This window comes from Oncorhynchus mykiss, chromosome 16 (assembly GCF_013265735.2).
Source record: "Oncorhynchus mykiss isolate Arlee chromosome 16, USDA_OmykA_1.1, whole genome shotgun sequence".
NCBI classification, from domain to species: domain Eukaryota; kingdom Metazoa; phylum Chordata; class Actinopteri; order Salmoniformes; family Salmonidae; genus Oncorhynchus; species Oncorhynchus mykiss.
Window position 1 is genome coordinate 57,718,334 of NC_048580.1, and position 21,294 is coordinate 57,739,627.

At 45.3% G+C, this 21,294-nt stretch overlaps 1 protein-coding gene across 1 annotated transcript in view; it reads left to right on the forward strand.

Annotated features, from left to right (window-relative positions):
- The window catches only part of LOC110492389 (cadherin-4), a 542,831-nt gene that overhangs the window by 472,568 nt on the left and 48,969 nt on the right, over positions 1–21,294 (forward strand). Inside the window, exons 9-11 of the mRNA XM_021566660.2 lie at positions 3,203–3,340; positions 10,305–10,490; positions 17,796–18,049. Coding sequence (XP_021422335.2) covers positions 3,203–3,340; positions 10,305–10,490; positions 17,796–18,049 — 578 coding nt within the window. The remainder of the gene's footprint in view (positions 1–3,202; positions 3,341–10,304; positions 10,491–17,795; positions 18,050–21,294) is intronic.

Genomic DNA, 21,294 nt, shown 5'->3' on the forward strand with positions numbered 1-21,294 from the left:
ACAAGCTAAGCGTCAGTACAGAGACAAAGTGGAGTCGCAATTCAACGGCTCAGACACGAGAGGTATGTGGCAGAGGCTACAGTCAATCACGGACTACTTCACTGTAGCCAACGTGAGTAAAATATTTAAACGTGTTAACCTTCGCAAGGCTGAAGGCCCAGACGGCATCCCAAGCCGCGTCCTCAGAGCATGCGCAGACCAGCTGGCTGGTGTGTTTACAGACATATTCAATCAATCCTTATCCCAGTCTGCTGTCCCCACATGCTTCAAGAGGGCCACCATTGTTCCTGTTCCCAAGAAATCTAAGGTAACTGAGCTAAATGACTACCGCTCTCTAGCACTCACTTCCATCATCATGAAGTGCTTTGAGAGACTAGTCAAGGACCATATCACCTCCACCCTACCTGACACCCTAGACCCACTCCAAGTTGCTTACCGCCCCAATAGGTCCACAGACGACGCAATTGCCATCACACTGCACACTGCCCTAACCCATCTGGACAAGAGGAATAACTATGTGAGAATGCTGTTCATCCACTACAGCTCAGCATTTAACACCATAGTACCCTCCAAATTCGTCATCAAGCTCGAGACCCTGGGTCTCGACCCTGCCCTGTGCAACTGGGTCCTGGACTTCCTGACAGGCCGCCCCCAGGTGGTGAGGGTAGGTAACAACATCTCCATCCCGCTGATCCTCAACACTGGGTTCCCACAAGGGTGCATTCTCAACTCTCTCCTGTACTCCCTGTTCACCCACGACTGCGTGGCCATGCACGCCTCCAACTCAATCATCAAGTTTGCCGGCAACACTACAGTGGTATGCTTGATTACCAACAACGACGAGACGGCCTACAGGGAGGAGGTGAGGGCCCTCGGAGTGTGGTGTCAGGAAAATAACCTCACACTCAATGTCTATAAAACAAAGGAGATGATCGTGGGCTTCAGGAAACAGCAGAGGGAGCAGTCCCCTATCTACATTGATGGGACAGTAGTGGAGAGGGTGGAGAGCTTTAAGTTCCTCGGCATACCCATCACGGACAAACTCAATGTTCCACCCACACAGACAGCGTGGTGATGAAGGCGCAGCAGCGCCTCTTCAACCTCAGGAGGCTGAAGAAATTTGGCGTGTCACCAAAAACACTCACAAACATTTGCAGATGCACAATCGAAAGCATCCTGTCGGCCTGTATCACCGCCTGGTACGGCAGCTGCTCCGCCCATAACCGGAAGGCTTTCCACAGAGTAGTGAGGTCTGCACAACGCATCACCGGGTGCAAACTACCTGCCCTCCAGGACACCTACACCACCCGATGTCACAGGAAGGCCAAAAGGATCATCAAGGACAACAACCACCCGAGCCACTGCCTGTTCACCCCGCTATCATCCAGAAGGCGAGGTCAGTACAGGTGCATCAAAGCTGGGACTGAGAGACTGAAAAACAGCTTCTATCTCAAGGCCATCAGACTGTTAAACAGCCATCACTAACATTGAGTGGCTGCTGCCAACATACTGACTCAATCTCTAATAATGGAAAAATTGCTGTAATCATTTTATCACTAGCCACTTTATATAATGTTTACATACCCTACATTACTCATCTCATATGTATATACTGTACGCTATACCATCTACTGCATCTTGCCATCTTGATGTAATGTATCACTAGCCACTTTAAAACAATGCCACTTCATAAAATGTTTTAATATACCCTACATTACTCATCTCATATGTATATACTGTACGCTATACCATCTATTGCATCTTGCCATCTTGATGTAATGTATCACTAGCCACTTTAAAACAATGCCACTTCATAAAATGTTTTAATATACCCTACATTACTCATCTCATATGTATATACTGTACGCTATACCATCTATTGCATCTTGCCATCTTGATGTAATGTATCACTAGCCACTTTAAAACAATGCCACTTCATATAATGTTTTCATACCCTACATTACTCATCTCATATGTATATACTGTTCTCTATACCATTTACTGCATCTTGCCTATGCCGTTCAGCCACCACTCGTTTATATATTTTTATGTACATATTCGTATTCACTCCTTTACACTTGTAGGTAGTTGTTGTGAAATTGTTAGGTTATATTACTTGTCAGATATTACTGCATGGTCGGAACTAGAAGCACAAGCATTTTGCTACACTTGTATTAACATCTGCTAGCCATGTGTATGTGACAAATGAATTTGATTTGATTTGAAGAACAATTTCACCACAGTGTTCCTTTTCAAAGTGCCTGGGCTCCCATTAAGGTGAGTGATGGGGCCCGGGGTAGGGGCTAAGGTACAGGTGTAAGATGTAGAGTAGGAAGAACAGGGGAGGGGACAGCCAGGGGAGGGGATAAATGAGTCCCTTTGCTTCTAATTACATCAGACAGACAGATAGACCAGCCCACACTGGCAAAGCTGTCACCAGGCACAAGGTTTGTTGCTGAGGAGAGAACCATGGGTGTAGAGGTAACCTAACGTGTGTGAGAGAGAGACAAAATGTCTGGTCTGTAAAATGGATTATTGTTTCTGCACAACCTAAAGAAAATGATACATTGACCTCCTTGTACTCATTATGCAGTTTTGTGTACATTGAGTACACAAAACATTAGGAACAACTTCCTAATATTGAGTTACACCATCCCCTATTACCCTCAGAACCGCCTCAATTGGTCGGGACATGGACTACAAGGTGTCCAGCGTTCCACAGGAATGTTGACTCCAATGCTTCCCACAGTTGCGTCAAGTTAGCTGGATTTCCTTTGGGTGGTGGACCATTCTTGATACACACAGGAAACCCAGCAGCGTTGCAGTTCTTGTCACACTCAAACTGGTTTGCCTGGCACCTACGACCATACCCCATTCAAAGGCACTTAAATATTTTGTCTTGCTCATTCACCCTGTAAATGGCACTCGTACACAATTAATGTGTCAATTTTCTCAAGGCTTAAAATTCATTATTAAACCTGTCTCCTCAACTTCCTCTACACTGATTGAAGAGTATTTAACAAGTGACATCAATAAGGGATCATAGATTTCACCTGGATTCACCTGGTCAGTCCCTGTCATGGAAAGAGCAGGTGTTCCTAATGTTTTGTACACTGTGTATTTGACCATTGAGTGCTTTGTTTGATCACTGGTTGCTCTGCTTAACTGTTTATATTCTTCTCTCTGTGTGTTTGTCTTGTAGAAAGTGTCCCAGTACAGCATCATCGTCCAGGCCACGGACATGGAGGGCAACCTAAACTTTGGCCTGTCCAACACGGCCACCGCCATCATCTCTGTCACAGATATCAATGACAACCCCCCCGAGCTCACCTCCAGAACGGTGAGTGGAGGGAGGAGAGAGGGGAGGGGAACATGGAGGGGGAGGGGGGAAATGGGGAAGGTATGGGAGATGGAGGAGTGGAAGTCAGGGGGAAGGATAGAAGATGAGAGGGATGAGGAGAGAGGGAGAGGGGAAGGGGTGAAACACAGCCCTTGCATCATCTCAGAGAAAGCACACACACCTGACCTGAGTGAAATAAATGTCCAATCTTCAGCTTTCATCACCCAGAAAACAATAGCAAGTAGACCTACTTATGATAATAGTGGTGATAATGGTTATGAGGATGATCCTTAACGTATATAAAAGAAAAGGTAATTCCTGGAGGCACAGGACCAAATCAAAGTAAAGAATGAAGTGTGTGATCAAACGGCATGGAGACTAGCACACATTGCTGCCAACGTATCCATACATCTTCTGCTTACCCGGGGAATGTTGATTGTTATAGTTCCCCCAGCAGTGATGAGTACCTCTTAACCAAGCCTGGTCTCAAAAAGTGCATGCACATGCACACACCAAAGAGACAGACAGACACACACATAGTTGTACCCTGGAGGCACTGTGCTGTCAGATATAGTAAATGTGTGGAGGGATGCAGGGATAGGGGAGGTGGGGCGAGGCGAGGAGTGGTGGGGTGGAGGTGGGAGGTGGGAGGGGGGGGGTTGGGAGTAGAAGCGGTATTCCTGATTGTTGGGAACTAAGAAAACTCAGGATGGCTGGAATGGGTAGGATGGCTAAAAGAGGAAGGGAGGGTTAGCTGAAACAGTAAGTAAGGGGATTCTTTGGCACTAGTTTCTACAGCGAGGTGCTTGACACAATGGTGTATAGGGAGCAATGATTCTGTGTTACTTTGTTGGAGCGTGTGAGGGTGTGTATAGCAGAGGAGGTATACTTCAGACCTTTTAAGTTATTTATGTGTAAGCAATTAAGAAGATAACTCATCTTATGGTTATAAGCAAAGATATGCCAGGACATGAGCTGAATTGGAATCTGGGTCCTGGGTATGTGTGACAGGTACTACACAGTGCAGGTGACATGTGGTAATAGTTTGTATGAGTTAACTTATATGCCTTATGTGGCAAACACAATGAAATGTCCCTCTCACACCCCATCAGCTAGAGAAGGTGAGGTGAGAAAGAGAGAAAGAGAGAAAGAGAGAGAGAGACGCTTTAGCATTGATCTGAGATTGTTGTAAAATTTGGGGACAGGCCCTTGAGCATGTGTAGTCGTGTGTGTATCTGTATGTGTGTGTATGTGTGTGTCTGTGTGTCTGTGTGTGCGTGCGTGCATGTGTGTGTGTGTGTGTGTATGTGTGTGTGTGTGTGTGTGTCTCATTAACCCTGTGTCAGTCATTAAGGCGTGCTGGGCCCTCCGGTGGCCCAGGGGGTGATCTGAGCTGATTAATTCAGCTGTTTATCAGCGCTCCAGTGCAACAGGAAACAGCTTATTCAGGTAGAGAGCTTCACGGTACAATCATTAGGAGAGCACTGAGAGGTGAGGAAGAAGGGGAGGAACGAAGGACATTTAGCAAGAGAGAGGAATATGCGGAGAGAGCAGGGAAGACAGGGATATAAGAAAGGTAAGAGACAGAAGTGAGAGGAAAGAAAGGGACATCAGAAAGATGACCTAACAGTTTAGATTATGATGCTTCACACATACAGTGTCTTCAGAAAGTACTGTATTCTCACCCCTGGACTTGTTCCACATTTTGTTGTGTTACAAAGTGAGATTAAAATGGATTTAATTCAAACATTTTGTCAACGATCTACACAAACTTCACTGTATTGTTAAAGTGGAAACAATTTGAACAATTGTAAAACATTTATAAAAATGTAACACTAAAATATCAATACACGTAAGAATCACCTTTGGCAGCTATTACAACTGTAGGTCTTTCTGGGTAAGTCTCTAAGAGCTTTGCACACAAGGATTTTACAATATTTGATCTTATTATTTTTGTACTTCTTCAAGCTCTGTCAAGTTGGTTGTTGATCATTACTAGACAGTTATTTTCAAGTCTTTCTGTAGATTTTCAAGCCGATTGAAGTCAAAACTCTAACTAGGCTACTCAGGAACATTCAATGTCGTCTTGGTAAGCAACTCCATTGCGTGCACTGATGATTTTTGGCCTGTTGTTTTAGGTTATTGTCCTGCTGAAAGGTGAATTTGTCTCTCAGTGTCTGGTGGAAAGCAGACTGAACCAGGTTTTCCCCTAGGATTTTGCCTGTGCTCAGCTCTAGTCTTTATATCATAAAAAAAAAAAACCTAGTCCTTGCCAATGACAAGCATTCCCATAACATAATGAAGCTACCACCATGCTTTAAAATATGAAGAGTAGTACTCAGTGATGTGTTGTGTTTGCCTCAAACATAACACTTTGTATTCAGGACATAAAGTACATTTCTTTGCCACGTTTTTTGCAGTTTTACTTTAGTGCCTTATTGCAAACAGGATGCATATTTGTATTCTGTACACGCATCCTTATTTTTACCCTGTCAATTAGGTTAGTATTGTGGAGTAACTACAGTACATTGTTGTTCCATCCTAAGTTTTTTCCTGTCACAGCCATTAAACTCTGTAACTGTTTTCAAGTCACAATTGGCTTCAAGGTGAAGTTAGCGACTTGAGTTAGGAAGGATACCTGTATCTTTGTAGTGACTGGGTGTATTGATACAGCATCCAAAGTGACATTAATAACTTCACCATGCTTAAAGGGATATTCAATGTCTTCCTTTGTTATTTATACCCATCTGGTGGTGGGTTAAAGGAGAAGTGAGTGAAGAGAGTGTGGTAGGTAAGAAGCAACTAAGGAGGTACAGTATTAGATATGATGTACTATTCTAGCTATAACATGTCCATTCGGAGAACATACACACACAGTCAGGCCCATTTTAAATCAGACTCTTCTTTACTGCATTAGGATTCTACAGTTGTGGCAGTGTAATGATGATAGTAGTTTGTAACGGATGGAGTCTCATCCACTGTATTTGTGTGGGTTAAAGTGCATTTCAATCACCCAGCACAGATGGGGGTAGCTAAATAAATGTTCTGGCTGATATTGATGATGATTGGCCCTGTTATTTTGCAAAGTAAAGGTCTTGGAGCCACGATGAGCAGAGCACTTTTTACAAGCTCCCTCTATAAATCATTCAGTTTACCAGTAGGCTACATAAAATCAATTTTGTCGACAACGCATGCCATTATGCAAATATTTAGGGTTTGCAGTAAATCTATCAAAGCGTCCCAGAAATAGAACGTTTGGGGAATTTCTCTTTAATGTTTGAGATTAATATTTCATCAGGCCTATCAGAGGCTGGCCTATTTTTCAAGGTGGGCAGACAGGCAGTGGGTGGGGTTTGTGTGTGTTTCAAAGTGGATGTGTTTGTCTGTTTGTGTGATTATCTGTAATAGAGTATTGCTGTGTTCGAATACTCATACTATCCGCACTGATCATACTCTTTGTGACGTAAATTGAGTATGTAGTATGTTTATTGGTCATAGTATGGATATAGTTAGTATGCCAAAAGTTTCCGGATGTCGAACTATTGATGCAATTCTTCAGAAAATGGGAGTGGCTTCACAACGCTTTCAGATTTGAAGAAAATGGTGGAAAATATGCTGCCAAGTCCAATGAGAGCAGATACAAATTCATTGCTTTAACTAATTATGACAAACGTTAAGAAAATGTTGAGCAATGTAATAAAGTAATGACTTTTCAAATAAGTTACGTTATACGTAATGTTGGCTGACAATTTGTTAGCTACGCTATCCTTACAAACTGCATAGCATATCATTACAGCAGTATGTACCGGTATGTTAGCTAGCTACATAACATTAGTTGGCTACTAATACATCGAGCTTGCCAGTATATTAACTATATGCTATCTAACTAACTACCCAGAGTTTATTGACTGATTATTCACGTCATTCTTAGCATAGCTAAGTGAGATGGTCACTGTGCATTCTCAATGGACATTGTAAATGAAGTCATAAGATGTCTAGCTAATAATTTGTTATGCTAACAAGCTAGCCAGAAGTTACATAGCAACAGCATCAACTTCCAGGAGACAGGTGTAGCGCTAGTTCCATAAACTGAAAGGATATCGTTTGTTTACAGTATACTAAAATGAACTTATAGTATGTAGTATATACTCATTAATAAGTATGTGGTATACAGTACGTTAGTATGGGTATTCGAACACAGCTTATGTGTGTCTGTATTGGTGTGTAGTTTCTTTCTGTGAGTTTTTGAAAAAAATAGACGTGTTTGTGTGCATGCATGCATGTGTGTGTGTACCCCATGCTTAGTAGTGAGGAATAACCCCAGCCAGTAGGAACACCAGCTTTGCCTGCATCTTGTTCTCCTGCCTCATCCTTACATCACCTGGGCCCCATGATGAAGCTCCCTGTCACCCCCCTCTCTCCCTCTGCCTCTCCCCGCCTCCCCCTACACCTCCCCTTACCTCTCCCTACACCTCCCCCTACTCCTCCCCCAGCCTTCCCCTACTCCTCCCCCTTTCTCCCTTACACCTCCCCCTGCCTCCCTTACACCTCCCCCTGCCTCCCTTAACCTCCACCTATACCTCCCCCTGCCTCCTCTACACCTCCCCCTGCCTCCATACACCTCCATCTGCCTCGCTTAATCTCCACCTACACCTACACCTCCCCCTGCCTCCTCCTGCCTCCCCTACACCTCCCCCTGCCTCCATACACCTCCCCCTGCCTCCCTTACACCTTCACTATACCTCCTCCTGCCTCCACTACACCTCCCCTTGCCTCCCATACACCTCCCCCTGCCTCCCTCACACCTCCCCCTGCCTCCACTACACCTCCCCCTGCCTCCACTACACCTCCCCCTTTCTCCACTATAACTCCCCCTGCCTCCACTGCACCTCCCCCTGCCTCCACCTGCCTCCACTACACCTCCCCCTGCCTCCCCTACACCTCCCCCTGCCTCCACTACACCTCCCCCTGCCTCCACTACACCTCCCCCTGCCTCCACTACAACTCCCCCTGCCTCCCGTACACCCCCTGCCTCCACTACACCTCCCCCTGCCTCCACTACACCTCCCCCTGCCTCCACTACACCTCCCCCTGCCTCCCGTACACCTCCCCCTGCCTCCACTACACCTCCCCCTGCCTCCACTACACCTCCCCCTGCCTCTACTACACCTCCCCCTGCCTCCCCTACACCTCCCCCTGACTCCACTACACCTCCCCCTGCCTCCACTACACCTCCCCCTGGCTCCCTTAACCTCCACCTACACCTCCCCCTGCCTCCCCTACACCTCCCCCTGCCTCCATACACCTCCCCCTGCCTCCCTTACACCTTCACTACACCTCCTCCTGCCTCCGCTACACCTCCCCTTGCCTCCCATACACCTCCCCCTGCCTCCCTCACACCTCCCCTACACCTCCCCCTGCCTCCACTACACCTCCCCCTGCCTCCCCTACACCTCCCCCTGCCTCCACTACACCTCCCCCTGCCTCCACTACACCTCCCCCTGCCTCCACTGCACCTCCCCCTGCCTCCACTACACCTCCACCTGCCTCCACTACACCTCCCCCTGCCTCCCCTACACTTCCCCCTGCCTCCACTACACCTCCCCCTGCCTCCACTACACCTCCCCCTGCCTCCACTACACCTCCCCCTGCCTCCCGTACACCCCCTGCCTCCACTACACCTCCCCCTGCCTCCACTACACCTCCCCCTGCCTCCACTACACCTCCCCCTGCCTCCACTACACCTCCCCCTGCCTCCACTACACCTCACCCTGCCTCCACTACACCTCCCCCTGCCTCCACTACACCTCCCCCTGCCTCCCCTACACCTCCCCCTGCCTCCACTACACCTCCCCCTGCCTCCACTACACCTCCCCCTTCCCCCCGTACACCACCTGCCTTAGTGTGGTTACATTTTCTCAAATTAGTATGGAGTAAACCCTGGCCTAGCCGATAGCAGCGGCAAAGCAGACTTAGTTAAGAGTGTGCACACACACACTGCCTCTTTATTCAATCCTAGCAGACCAACAGGACCACTCCTCTGTTTCCTTAAGAATGTCATTGGTTCTCTATAGACAACCCTCTTGCCACAGCTCCCTAATCTGCCTGTGTCTGTGTGCTGGGTCTCTGTGTCTCTTTGTGTCTCTGTGAGGGCATGGCAGGGTATTATGGTCTGTTGGGAGTGTTTAGGCCGTGGCTTTACTCTTTGATATCCCACACTCACCATAAGAGGCTCAACGGCTCCTCCATGCCTGTTACCCATGACGACACGGTGACTCTGTGTGGCGGCGCTATAGCTGTACTACACGCCTGTTGCTATGACGAGATGAAGAAAGACGTGAAACCACTGCTAGTGCTGGTGATGGGGTGGATAGGGGCGGAGGTAAGGTTGGTAGGGGGTATTTGGGGGGTCAGGGGTAGGTAAGGGGGCTAATGTTGTTATTGTGTACGGTCCAGGCATACAGAGAGAGTCCTCTGACCTTGTAACGGCTGTAGAGCTGTGATCAGTTTCCAACCATTCCAGACAGATGCATGACAGGCAGCAGCTCACACTTCTGCTGTGTGGTCTTATCAGGACAGAGCACGTTTCTGCTGCGATAGATTCTCTAAAACCCACTCAGAAAGAGGCACAAACACATGCACACTGCTGCTTGAGCCTTCCCAAAATCAGGCATTTTCTCTCCCTCCATCCCTTGCTCTCTCTCTCGCTCCCTCAGTTTCTCAGAAGAACAGAAAGGAAGAATACTCTGTTCTCACCAAAGATGGGAGTAGGAGGGCGCAACAAGAAAATTATTCAGAACAAGACAGAACGTGGAGGCAGAGGACAGTAGGGTGTTTAGTTAGTTTAATGCTCTGGAGTAGTTTGTGGAGTGACATGATAACTAAGCCATTTGACTGCCTACAAAGGAGAAGATTTCCTCTAACTTCCTCTAATCTCTCTCTCCCTTTTTCTTTCCCCTCCCAGTTTTCGGGGGAGGTTCCAGAGAACCGGATCAATGTTGCGGTTGCCAACCTGACCGTGATTGACCGCGACCAGCCACGCTCGCCCAACTGGAACGCTGTATACAGGATCATCAGCGGTGACCCCATAGGTCACTTCACCATCATCACCGACCCACACACCAATGACGGCATGGTTACTGTGGTGAAGGTAAGGCCCTGCGACCAACCAAGACATATCTAATTAAAGTTTATTTGTCGCATCCACAGATTAGCAGATGTTAATGCAGGTACAGTGAAATGCTTATGTTTCTAGTTCCAGCAGTGCAGTAAGTGTCTCACAATATAATAATAAATGAACTAAAATATAAAAGAAGAAACAAGAAGAGCTTGAGCCCTCGAAAGTGAACACACCTCAGCAATTTACAACTTTTTTTACCAGAATGGTGAAATTAGACACTTTCTTGGTGTATGCAACACTGATATTCTCCAGTTCTCACCTATAACTTATCATATCTATTTTAAAAACATATGTCTTCACCAAGGTTGAGGTTGATGTAGTACAGACAGTGTTGTTATCCCATTCATCAATTATGTGTTGCATGTCAGATCTACACTGAGTGTATAAAACATTAAGGACACCTTTCTAATATTGAGTTGCACATCCCCCTGCTTTTTGCCCTCAGAACAGCCTCAAATTGCTGGGGCATGGACCTTACAAGGTGTTGAAAGCGTTCCACAGGGATGCTGGCACATGTTGACTCCAATGCTTCCCACAGTTGTGTTATGTTGGCTGGATGCCCTTTGGGTGGTGAACCATTCTTAATACACATGGGAGACTGTTGAGCGAGAACAATCCAGCAGCGTTGCGGTTCTTGACACAAACCTGTGCGCCTGGTGTAACCAACTGTATATAGCCACCCGGACACCGACACTTCAGGTTGACTTGGTTTTTATCTGCAGCAAAAGATATCACACAGTGATGACAGGCATTGACAGGATGGTCACAGCCACACATTCACTGGTTAGGTAAGACACAATATAGATTTTAGATAGGAGCAAAAGTAATGCCCTCAATGTGATTTAATTTGTATTTTTTTTATTTATTTCACCTTTTATTTTTGCAGGTAGGCCGGTTGAGAACAAGTTCTCATTTACAACTGCGACCTGGCCAAGATAAAGCAAAGCAGTGCGACACAAACAACAACACAGAGTTACACATGGAATAAACAACATAACATACAACATACAGTCAATAACATAATAGAAAAAGTCTATATACAGTGTGTGCAAATGGAGTAAGGAGGTAAGGCAATAAATAGGCCATAGTAGCGAAGTAATTACAATTTAGCAAATGAACACTGGAGTGATAGATGTGCAGATGATGATGTGCAAGTAGAAATACTGGTGTGCAAAAGAGCAAAAAAAGTCAATAAAAACAATATGGGGATGAGGTAGGTAGTTGGATGGGCTATTTACAGATGGGATGTGTACAGCTGCAGGGATCGGTAAGCTGCTCAGATAGCTGATGCTTAAAGTTAGTGAGGGAGATATAAGTCTCCAACTTCAGCGATTTTTGCAATTCGTTCCAGTTATTGGCACTGACATCAATCCATAAATACAGTGCACAAGTACAACCCTTTTTATATAAACCTTTTAAATGTAGTATGAAAAAACATTCATATTTCAATAAATCACCTGCTAGCAATAGAGTGTGACATTACAGTGCACTGTTTGTCTTGATATGTTAACCGGCGTGTCCTGATCGTGTCTGGTGTGGGGGTACAAAATCAAAATGTGCATACAGGTGCACGTCCGGCTTGGTCAGCATGTTATAGTGCTAGTTAGCGCTTTGTTAACATGGCTAGCCAAGCCAGCAAATACTTGGATAACTTGCCGGAATAGGCTTTAAATACATTAATGGTGACATAAATATATACATAGTCACATTTGCTATTGACTTTGGGATATATGAACCAGTTTTCCACTATTGTGTTATACAGTTTTTAACAGTTTTTTTTATGTACAGAGGAAGGAGACATGAACCTTCTCTCAGAATATATCTCTCAAACTAAAGAACAGGTAGACCAACTTTCCAAATAGAGAAGAACTCAAAATTCCACTAGTTCTTTCAAGGAAAATAATACAAAAATCTGTCTGAAGACCTCTCATATTGCCAACCTTACTAGTATCGCCTCAAATATTTGGATGAATTCGACAACACATAATGAAAGGAAACTGTATTTATATCACACCTTTTTCTGAAGTGAATGGTTTCACCCACTACTCTGCCCGCGAACTGCGGTGTTCTTTGATATCTGCATTTCGCAGAATGCGAGCAAGGTTGATGGAAACTACATTTTCACTTTGTCACACTGGCACCTACTACCATACCCTGTTCAAAGGCACTTAAATATTTTGTCTTACCCATTCACCCTCTGAATGGCACACATACACAATCCATGTCTCAATTGTCTCAAGGCTTAAAAATCCTTCTTTAACCTGTCTCCTCCCCTTCATCTACACTGATTGAAGTGGTTTTAACAATTGACATCTATAAGGGATCATAGCTTTCACCTGGATTCACCTGGTATGTCTATGTCTGTCAGGTGTCCTTAGTGATCTGTACACTCAATGTATAAGCCACTGAGTGTAAGCTCCAGCTATAGGGGGTTACCTGCCCACCAGCCTATCATAGCCTACATAAGGGATAGGATAGCAGGACATCAGGTCTTTCACATGCACATGGCCATGCACACACACACACACACACACACACACACACACACACACAAAATGGCTACTGAGACCATTGCAGAAAATGTTATATTGATTTGTCAATTACAATTGTAGTGGTTTTTATGCACCTGTGATAAATGGGTGCATCAGCAACACAGTTGCGTCTTGTAAGGGCCTCTAAGGGGCTCTAGTTTTAGCCATAGGTGTTTGTGTGTGCGTGCGTGTGCACAGGTATAGTGTGTATATGGTGTGTATATTTGACTAGTGTTATGAGCTACCCCTTCAGAGCCAGTGGTTTTCCTCTGCCTATTCCACTGTCTGTGGAATAGGCTTTGAGTCTCTCTGGGCACCAAAGCCAGAATGGCTACCAACTCTAATCGGTTTCACATCAGAAAAACTGTAACGCGTAGGTATATGGGAAACATCTGAATTGATGTAGTATGTATTTACAGAGGAGGCCTCTCTGGCTGCTAGTGGAGGCACATCAGCAGAACACACTGACATCTCTCACAAGTTTACTGAGACGGCCCACCTGGGACCATGGCTGCTCTATAAACATGGACTGAGGTCTTAACCTGCACAATTAGAGAACTGTCTAGGGAACCAATACGCATACATTTTAAATCCTGGATTAAAACAGAGGCATCACACAAACACATACAGACAAACATGCACACACATACGCATGTACTTACCCACACACATTCGTCTTTAAGTCATTAGGATATGTAAATTGAAGTGTGTGATGAGCATAGGAAATGACAGGGGTGACTACATGCCAGAGAGAGGAAAGGAAATGAGAAGGGGAGGATAAGGTGATAGGAGGAGGATGGAGAAGGAAGGAAGGGGAAGGGAGGAGCAGAGGGAGCTGGGGAAGGGAAGCGGTTCGATAGAGAGAGGAGGAAGAGCAGTCAGAGAGGACAAAAAGAAAGAAGGGGAGGTGGAGAGGGAGCACTGCATCACTGGCTATGGATCAAAGAGCTCCAAGCACGTTCAGCCTTCTGATAGGGCCCCAGTACATCACTGGTTCACTCCACACACACACACACACACAGACAAGACAGACAAGACAGACAGACAGACAGACAGACAGACAGACAGACAGACAGACAGACAGACAGACAGACAGACAGACAAGACAGACAGACAGACAGACAGAGACAGAGACAGACAGACAGACAGACAGACAGACAGACAGACAGACAGAGACAGACAGACAGACAGACAGACAGACAGACAGACAGACAGACAGACAGACAGAGAGACAGACAGACAGACATCAACACCAGCCTCCTCTTCTCATCATCAGTACACGCAGGCACGCACGCACACACCACGATAGCATCTGTCAGATCCAATCCCCTCATCACTCTGGCTGCTTTATTATGAATGCTTTTATATCGTCGCCTACCGCGTCCGTTAACACGAACACTAAGGCGAAGCAACACACAGATGTGCTCCAAATCATTACTGTCACCAGCAGACACCGGCCTCCGGGTGCTAATCATCAACTGGATCGCTAACTGTACTCAGAGCCAGCCAGCAGCATGCAATACCTAACATATTTGTTGTGTGTGTTTCTGGAGGTTACCTGAATTTAATTGTGTTGTTGTCATTAAGCCAGCCCAGAGCTGTCACTTCGTTTTAGGCTCACACGGCAGACCGCCTTGTAGGTGGCTGGAGCTAGCCAACACACACACACATGAGCACGTACGCACACACACACACACACACACACACACACACACACACATACCCACTCACGCAGACATACACACACGGTGAGGGGAGGGGAGTTTACCCAGTGTGAATTTAACAGGGAGCGCCAGCCCCAACGGCAGCCGGTCCATGAATTGTTTAAGACCTGCCTAACTCACTCAGTGTTAGCAGGGTAATTACAGGTAGGGGTGCAGAGGTCCCTCTAAGTTTAGCGATAACGCTGTTCCAATTCATCCTAGCTAGCGCAGAGCTAGCGCTGCTCAGCACCAGGGCTGTTCATTACTTCCTTTATCGTCAATAGGGCTCAGCTCTGCTCTCGCTCTCTCTCTCAAGAGCTGCAGGTGGAGGATAGAGGGACAGAGGAACTGGAGGAGAATGTTTAAGTGTTCTGGGAATGGGGGGGTTAGATATCACTGTGAGTTTGATCTCTCTCTTGTTATTTCTCTCCCATCTATTTCTTCTAACCATAGTGTAGGGCAGGCATGGGCAATTATTTTCCATGGTGGGCCACATTATAATATATTTTTGCCATCACGGGCCAGAGTCATATTGTAGGATTTTTCATCATGTGTATGACTGTGTTGACAGATATATCTACTGTAAATCACATCCAGAAATGCTACCTATTTTACTTTTTTAACATGCACAGAAATAAACAAGATCCATGTTCTATTATTTTCATTATTAAATGAAAATAATAGAATAGTATTTTCATTATTAAACATGCAATGAACTACACAGAGGGAAAAGTATACTTTGCATTCAGCACTACGGACATAACTCTTGTTAACGGGTATGCACAATAACACAAAGAGAGAGAGCTCAACATTACATTTAAACTACTCAATCAGTGTGAGGAGTGAAGTCTCTGATGGGCATTGACTAGAGCAGTGAAGTCAGGCATAGTTTCTGACGTCGCTATGAGCAGGATTGCTGAGAGGTGAGAGTCAGGAAGAGATGATCTGTGCCTTGACTTGTTATATTTCATCACTGAAAATGTCTGTTCACATACATAGGTTGACCCAAACAGTACAAACATCTTCTGAGCATGACTCCTAATCTTTGGGAAGTTTTGTTCATCGAGAGATGCATAGAACCGCGTCAGTGACATTGTTTTAATATAGTTCTCCAATCACTGCATCAGACTAACGTTGCTCTAGTTGCAGGTCAGTGGGAGCGTTATCCACATTGGAGGTGAAAGGAGAGGAAAACCAACAGCATGTCATTTTCCAACACTTTGAAATCCTCAAAACGACGAGAAAACTAATTGTTCAAAGCACGCAGCAGCGATGTATACTTCTCCCGCTGGTCATCTGTTAGGGAACAGACTAGTAGTGTCGGAAGGTGGGTGAGGTTGTTGACTTCTACTTGTCGGGTCAGGAGGAGTAATTTTCCCTTGAAGGCTTTGACAAGGCTGTACATCTGATGTGCAAAAAGGCCCGTCCCTTGTAGTTTGGAATGCAGTTCATTCATGAGGGCCAAGATGTCCACGGTGAAGGCAAAAATCAGCCAACCATTCTTTATCTTGCCATTGAGGGAAATACACATTTTCCTTTCATTTGCAAAACCTCATTCATCTCTGACTTCAGGTCCCACACCCTTGTAAGCACCTTCCCCAAACTCAGCCATCTCACGTTTGTGTGGTAGGTGTGATCTGCATGACCCAACTGTCTCTTCCGACAGTGAGACAAACTGCCTGTGGTTTAAACATTTTTCTCTTATGAAGTTTACCACTTTAGTGACTTTATCCACACCATGGCTCATTTTCAGAACACACTTACAGAGCACCTCCTGATGAATAATGCAATGTAGGAAAATAATTTTCTGATCTGGGTTCAGCTCAGCTACTTGATCTTGTATCCTTTTCAAAAGGACAACGTTTTTCCTGTCAAGTTTGGGCACCCATCAGTGGTCACACTGGAAAACTTTTCAAAACTCAGTCCCAGCTTTGCCACACACTTATTAACCTCCTCCAATAAATATTTCTCTGTGGTTGTGCTCTTCATTGACTGCACTGAAGCAAGCTCCTCTGTAATTTCAAAATCTGTGGTTATTCCTTGTAAGAATATCAACAACTGCGCCGTGTCACGTGCATCACTGCTGGAAACATTTTCGAACAGCTCTTTGTTGTCAGGGCAAAGTATTGCTGCAGAGTCAATTAAACATTATTTAATGAATTTGCCGTCAGCGATTGGCTTGCTATGTTTAGCACTTTTGTGGGACAGTACATAACTAGCTCTCGCAATTCCGTCATTTGCTGAATGCAGTTTTGTGAAAAGTCCTTGCTGCTTTTGCAACTGAGAAAGCAACTCTTTCGATGCACTTGCCCTCTGCTCAGAAGACATATTCCTATATTTCTCTGCATGCTTCGTCTGGAAGAGGCTGGACAAGTTGTAGTCTTTCAAGACAGCGATGCTCTCTTTGCTCACTAAGCATTCCCTGATACTTCAATAAAAATTATTTGGATGTCCACTCTTGCTGGAACACTCTACATTCATTGTCTACTTTCCTTTTCTTTGAAAAACACATTTTTGCGCAATTTCCAGCTAGCTACTATTTGTAAATGTGACTTGTTTGTCAGCCTGTCAGTCACTGTCTGTCCTCGTGCAGTTGTCATTTATACGTGCCTTCAAAATAAATGTCCCACAAGCGGTGGGAGTTAAATCATTACACAAAGGAAAGTATTCATTGAACTTTTAATTTGAATAACAAATACGTGTTTCAAAACTTTACTATTGCAAATTCTTTACATGATCTGAACATGATTCCACAGGCCGTATTGAATCAAGTCGGGCCGGCCTTTTCCCAGGCCTGGTGTAGGCTTTGTTTCTTTTTCTCATTTTATTTGACTACACCCTTTATTAGTGTTCTCTTATTATCTCTCTCTCATCTTATTTTTGTATCATCCCTATTTTATCTTTTTATCTATACTTCTTCTGTCAGTCATGTGTGATTGCTCTTACCATGCCATTTGATGGAGTATGAGATTACTAATCCTTCCCTAATTATCTGCCTCTTCCTCTCACCCCTCCTCTCTCTCCCCCAACTCCCTCTCCAGCCGGTGGACTTTGAGCAGAACAGGGCCTTCATGCTGACGGTGGTTGTCAATAACCAGGCTCCGCTGGCCAGTGGGATCCAGTCGTCCCTCCAGTCCACATCCGGGGTCACCATCTCTGTGGTAGACATCAACGAACCGCCCTTCTTCCCCACCAACCCCAAATCCATCCGCTTTGAGGAGGGTGTTCCTGCTGGCACCTCTCTCACCACCTTCTCAGCCAGCGACCCTGACCGCTTCATGCAGCAGAGCATCAGGTGCTGGACAGACACACACACATTTTCACACACATACATTCACTCACCACCTTCTCAGCCTGCAACCCTGACCACTTCTTGTAACAGATCATTAGGTACAGTGGGGAACTATACAAACTGTCCCTCTCTCTTAAGAATTCTGTGTATACGCAGTCAGTTAAGAGCTGCCCTTCTACCTGTATGAGCGAGCAAGAGAGAGAGAGCGAGAGAAAGAGAGACCCCTGGGTAATCAGAGCCATGTGTATTCTAAAGGTATAGATAGGGGACACACATACATTCAAACACACACAGCACCTGGCCCCATCCCAAAGGCCTGACACAGCACTGTACACCTGCAGTGTTTCCAGGGTTCTCACATTATTGGCTGTGACTCTAAACCAACCTTTAAATTACCACCTGGCTTTTTAAAGGCTGCCTGTGGAGCACTGCAGTGTCTTAACTTCCTCAATGTCAGCTGATCTATGACATTATTATGTTGATTACCCACACATACTGAATACCTCCTCTCAGAGACTGTGTCCAGTGTGTATGGATGGCTGGTTCACTCTCTCCAGCGCCAAGCCCAGAATCATCCTTGTGTTCCGTTTTCCTCGCTCTCTCTCTCTTTCGCTCTCTCTCTTGTGAAAAGATCGAAACAAGTTTGCCAGTTAATTTCACAGCAAATGAGAGTAAATTGGGTGTACCAGCTGGGCTCTGTATCTTGCTGCAGCACTCTCTCTCTCTCTGCTTCTCTCTCGCTTTGCTTTCTCTCTCCCCATCTTCCTTTTCCCTCTCTCTCCTTCTCTCTCGCTTTGCTTTCTCTCTCCCCATCTTCCCTTTCCCTCTCTCTCCTCTCTCGCTTTGCTTTCTCTCTCCCCATCTTCCCTTTCCCTCTCTCTCCTCTCTCGCTTTGCTTTCTCTCTCCCTCTCCCCATCTTCCTTTTCCCTCTCACTTTGCTTTCTCTCTCCCCATCTTCCCTTTCCCTCTCTCTCCTTCTCTCTCACTTTGCTTTCTCTCTCCCCATCTTCCTTTTCCCTCTCTCTCCTTCTCTCTCACTTTGCTTTCTCTCTCCCCATCTTCCCTTTCCCTCTCTCTCCTCTCTCGCTTTGCTTTCTCTCTCCCCATCTTCCCTTTCCCTCTCTCTCCTCTCTCACTTTGCTTTCTCTCTCCCCATCTTCCCTTTCCCTCTCTCTCCTTCTCTCTCGCTTTGCTTTCTTTCTCCCCATCTTCCTTTTCCCTCTCTCTCGATCTCCCCTTCCTTTTCCGTACCCCAGTTTCAGCTTGCAGTACATCTTGGAGATAAGTTTGGCTAGCAGAGGCACACCATGTTCTGTCACGGTCTGCTACACACATTCATACACACACACACACTCTCTCTCTCTCTCTCTCTCGTTCCCTCTTGCTCTCCAAACCACTCTCTCTTTCTTTCTCTCTCACACACAGACATACACAGACACATACATGCACACTGATACCCAATCAATTCTGCTGCCCATCCAGCATGATTTGCCATTTACCCACACTGGAGCTTTAACAAACTAGTGGGACAAGTGGTCCACCTCAGCCTCCAATGTGGTTTCATCTGTACTGAAGTCCCCCATATAAAATGTAAAAAAATTCACTGTAGTGTTTTTGTGAACATTACTGTAGTATATACTGTAGTATTTACAGTTAACTATATCATAAATAATCTAGTAAAAGAAAACTGTAGTATATACTTTAGTAATTAATGTAGTGTTTTTGCAGACTAGTATATTGTAGTATTTACTGTAGATTTTCATTAACATTTTATTTTTTTATCAGAAACTCACTTCTTTAGCCAATGTGCAGATTTTGTCAAAGATCCATGATATCTCTATGTGACTGAGGGAGATGGCTGAAAAGGACAAGGCGAGTGTAGGAAAGCGGAGCTGATAAGTAAGGGAAAGGTAATGAACAAGATAGAAGGGAAGAAGTGTGAGAACAGGTCAAGGAAAAGCAAGTGCACGGGAGGTTTGGAGAGTTGAGAAAGGGGGGTCAGGGCTAGAACTTGACAGTAGAGATCTTCATGGGTCCAAAAAGTTGGACCTGTTCCAAAATAAACCTTGGGCTTTCCCACCTAGACCCGATATGCATCATGTTTTTTAAATTTAGAGACCTGTTCCGAACAGACCAAGGACAACTAGACCCGTTCTGTATAGACCTGGTTGAATCCAGACCCGGTCCGATCCGAGTGAAGCAGCAGAAAAGTCATTATTTAAGCTACTTTATTATCTGGAAGTGATCAAGTGCGAGAGGAGGGAGAAAGAGGTGCAGCTCTAGCAGGCGGGGGAGGGCTGTACTGTGAGTGAGTGACACAGGGAGCAGGAAGGAGGGAGGGAGAGACGACCCAAACTATAGTAGACTAATAGCTGCCATAGCTAGGTTATTTATCATAAAATATGATTACATAGTACCTGTCTTGACTGCATCAAACTGGGAGAAGCTAGTTAAGCTAACGTTAGCTAGCTAGGCTAATTGAGGCTGCAGTGCATTCGCTTTTTCATCCTACAGTTACAAATGCAACTCCATTTAGAATATTAATTAGCAACCTACCTGTTGGCTCTTGGTTGTTGTAGCCTATCCTTCTCCTTTAAATTCCGTCATTTTAATTCCATCTTGCATTGATTAGACATCTCCTAACTTTTGCCACACACGGAGGCTCTACTTGACAGTTTTTCTTCAGACCAGTGGCAGGCAGTGAGTTCTAGGGGGGGGTCAGGGGCCAGGAGATTGGGGGATGGCGAGGGGGTAGAGGGGGAGCCTGGGAGGGAGGAATCAGGCATCCCCTGTTGGGGTCAAACTAGTGTGGCGAGGTGTGGGATTGAGAAACATGCATAAATAATTACCCAGACTACCCTGCATGGGCTGGAGGAAGGCTAGGAGGACATACATTTTTTGATTCTCAGGGACAGGCTTCCACTAGCATCACTAACCCCACCAGACTTCATACTAGATCTTATTCACTCCACACACCCACTTTCCAGTACCACCAGCCTGGATATACATAGAGAGACTGATCAAGGTATTGTATGACATTGGAATTGTATTATTAAAATTGCAGAATTTATATACGTTTTACTTCTTTGTGTCTTTCAAAGCACCAGAGCAAACACAGACTTAAAGTTCCAGACAGTAGTGAAGCAATAAGAACCAAATACATTAAATCATAAAACTGACTCCAACTAATCAAACTGCAGCTCCAACAGGTATATTTTACTGGTCACCCCCAAAGCCAACACTTCCT